The 3,119-nt window shown below is 42.8% G+C and overlaps 2 protein-coding genes across 2 annotated transcripts in view; both read left to right on the top strand.

The window, feature by feature from the left end:
• Positions 1–264, top strand: LOC115871000 (calmodulin-A-like). The gene has a single exon (XM_045294354.1). The coding sequence runs from the start codon at positions 1–3 to the stop codon at positions 262–264; it is 264 nt and encodes an 87-aa protein (XP_045150289.1).
• MMS22L (MMS22 like, DNA repair protein) overlaps positions 1–3,119 on the top strand; it is a 131,252-nt gene that overhangs the window by 40,497 nt on the left and 87,636 nt on the right. The window contains exon 11 of the mRNA XM_004710933.2: positions 13–255. Coding sequence (XP_004710990.1) covers positions 13–255 — 243 coding nt within the window. The remainder of the gene's footprint in view (positions 1–12; positions 256–3,119) is intronic.

Here is a 3,119-nt window from a genome sequence, read left to right as displayed (position 1 = left end):
ATGATCAACGAGGTGGACGCTGATGGTAATGGCACCATTGACTTCCCAGAGTTTTTGACTATGATGGTTAGAAAAATGAAAGACACAGACAGTGAAGAAGAGATCCGCGAGGCATTCCGAGTCTTTGACAAGGATGGCAATGGCTACATCAGTGCGGCTGAGCTACGCCACGTCATGACAAACTTAGGAGAAAAACGAACAGACAAAGAAGTAGATGAAATGATCAGAGAAGCAGACATTGACAGCGATGGACAAGTCATCTAGGAATTCGTACAGATGATGACTGCAAAATGAAGACCTTCTTTCAGCTCCTTTGTGCCCCCGCCCCAGAAGAATCAAATTGAATCGTTTACTTACCTCATGGGGAAAAAATAAGTTCATTTATTCATTGTTTCTGTATAGCAAAACTGAAAGTCAAAAGTACCTTCTGTCCACACACGTGCACGCACACACACACACACAAATCTGCATGTATTGATTGGTGGTCCTGTCCCCTAAAGATCGGGCTACACATCAGTTTTACAATATCAATACTTGTACAAACCTTACTGATAAAGAAGCACTTAGTGGGCTCCTTCAGGAACCGTTGGCTAATGACACGCACACTGTCTGGGCTGGCCAGTTTCCCAGGCATGCGGCTTGACAATTGAGCACAGTCAGGCATGTGTATGAAAACTGAAAGAAAAACAGATCTAAAGCCTGTTCAAATGGGTTCTAGTTCAATTTGTTTAGCCTAAATTGTCATAACTGGTTTACTGAAAACAAACACATTTTAAATGGGTGTACCTCAGGATGACTGCAGAGGGAGGGAGTTAAGGGGGTAGCCTGTTGAAATGTGGCTCCACTGCTTTGGAGGGTCCTCTTAGACACCCCTGGGCTCCAACCCATGGTGGCGGTGACACCCCTGGCGGCCTGCCTGCCTGCCTGTGCTGGCCTAATACCTGTGTTGTGCTCAAGGGCACAGCGGGCACTGTCCCCACCAGTTTTTAAAAAGAAACCTTTACCAAGGGAGCATCTTTGGACTGTTTTAAAACAAAACAAAAATTCAAACAAAACCCATCTGAACCGTGACTTGGAGCCTTGGCTGTGGCTGTGACCCTCAGCACAACCACCGATATTACTGTTCTCGAAATTACCATTGACATCCATTCCAAGTTGTAAATGCTAGTCTCTTTTTTTTCCAATAAAAGACCATTAACTTAAAAAAAAAAAAAGAAAACATTCCAACCCAGTCCAGCTCAAGTCCATAAGTCTGATATTACCCCATATGTCGATACTAGTCCATAAATTCCTCTTTAGACTCACACAGCCCTGCAAATGACTCCGAATGCAGGAAGATCACAGGGCAGTGGCTAGAAAGTCTTGTCCATCCAATGGTGGTAGAAGCATCTCAGGCCTGTCATGGTTCTTGTGGCTCCTCCAGCTCCAGGTCTCCGGTGCATCAGCGTAGTTCCATGTGGCTTGTCGTCAGGAATATGAAGCAGAGTGTATCTGGCCTCCAGGGAGTATTTATCTCCTTCACGCCTCCAGAGGAGGTCATTAAGATTGACAGGCTAGACTCCTCCTCTTCGCAAGTTGACAGGAGATTATGCAACTACCACATCGTGTGTTGAGTTATATCTGGGCAGGTTTTCCCCCCTTCCTTTTCTTACCACCACCCTTCTACTAAAAAATAATTTGATAATACATATACTTTGTCAGTCATCTCCATTTATTTATTTATTTATTATTATTTTTAATCATTTCATTGGGTGCTCATACAACTCTTATCACAATGCATACATACATCCATTGTGTCAAGCACATTTGTACATTTGTTGTCATCATCATTCTCAAAACATTTACTTTCTGCTTGAGCCCTTGGTATCAGCTCCTCATTTTTCCCCTCCCTCCCCGCTCCCCACTCCCTCATGAACCCTTGATAATTTATAAATTATTACTATTTTGTCATGTCTTACACTGTCCGACGTCTCTCTTCACCCACTTTTCTGTTGTCCATCCCCCAGGGAGGAGGTTATATGTAGATCCTTGTAATCGGTTCCCCCTTTCTACCCCACCTTCCCTCCACCCTCCCGGTATCACCACTCTCATCACTGGTCCTGAGGGCTTCATCTCTCCTGGATTCCCTGTGTTTCCGGTTCCTATCTGTACTATCTGGTCTAGCCAGATTTGTAGGGTAGAATTGGGATCATGATAGTGGGGGGAGGAAGCATTTAGGAACTAGAGGAAAGTTGTATGTTTCATCATTGCTACACTGCATCCTGACTGGCTCGTCTCCTCCCCGCAACCCTTCTGTAAGGGGATGTCCAGTTGCTTACAGATGGGCTTTGGGTCCCCAATCTGCACTCCCCCTCATTCACAATGATTCGATTTTTTTGTTCTTTGATTCCGGATACCTGATCCCATCGACCCCTCGTGATCACAATCATCTCCGTTTTAAAAGAACAATTTTTGTAATCTTGTTAGAAAAATTGACCATGTGCTTCAATATGACCTAACCATTTAGATATGAATGCATCTTAATTATTTGATAATTTGTTGCACTTCTTTTATTCTGGTTCAGGTTTCCTATTCCATTCAATTATGAAACACTTTATAATTTTAAATAACTTAGTAGTCAAACTAGGCTATGTAATTTTTGTTTTAGAAATAGATAAATGGTATGAAAATTAGGTTTGGGAAGTATGAGAATAAGTCAAAATATCTATTACTAGCAGGGTTCCAGTTTATACACGCACAGGTTTATTTCAATGAAAACGCGTTGAAACATGTCTCTGTGAATAGTGCATGGCTGCAGACAGGTCTTTCTTGCTCATCTCGTTTTGGTCGGGTGCCTTCACAATTAAATGCAAGGCGGAGAGGTCAGCTCAGAAGGTTATGCTGACAGCGTTTGGAATTCCCAAGGAGTAATCTTGGTAAATTTGCTCAGTGAACACTGGAGGATCACATGGGCTTATTAGGAAGAAGTTCTATGAAATTTGAAAACGACATCCACGAGGAAAAGACCAGGAAATTTGGTTGTGGGAAGGAAATTCTTTTTTTTAACAACAGTGCAAAGGCTGTTTAAAGAATTTCACCCGGACTCTAACCTGTCCATCCCATGTAGCTCTGATCTTCCT

The sequence above is a fragment of the Echinops telfairi genome, unplaced genomic scaffold, assembly GCF_000313985.2.
Source record: "Echinops telfairi isolate 266 unplaced genomic scaffold, ASM31398v2 ScPeMD7_3533;HRSCAF=4204_0, whole genome shotgun sequence".
Lineage (NCBI taxonomy): Eukaryota > Metazoa > Chordata > Mammalia > Afrosoricida > Tenrecidae > Echinops > Echinops telfairi.
The sequence above is the reverse complement of the archived record's forward strand: the minus strand, read 5'-3'. Positions and strand labels throughout refer to the sequence as shown.

What these genes read in the sequence shown, in the direction of transcription:
- LOC115871000 (XM_045294354.1), top strand. Translation starts at nt 1, where the DNA reads ATGATCAACGAGGTGGACGCTGATGGTAATGGCACCATTGACTTCCCA.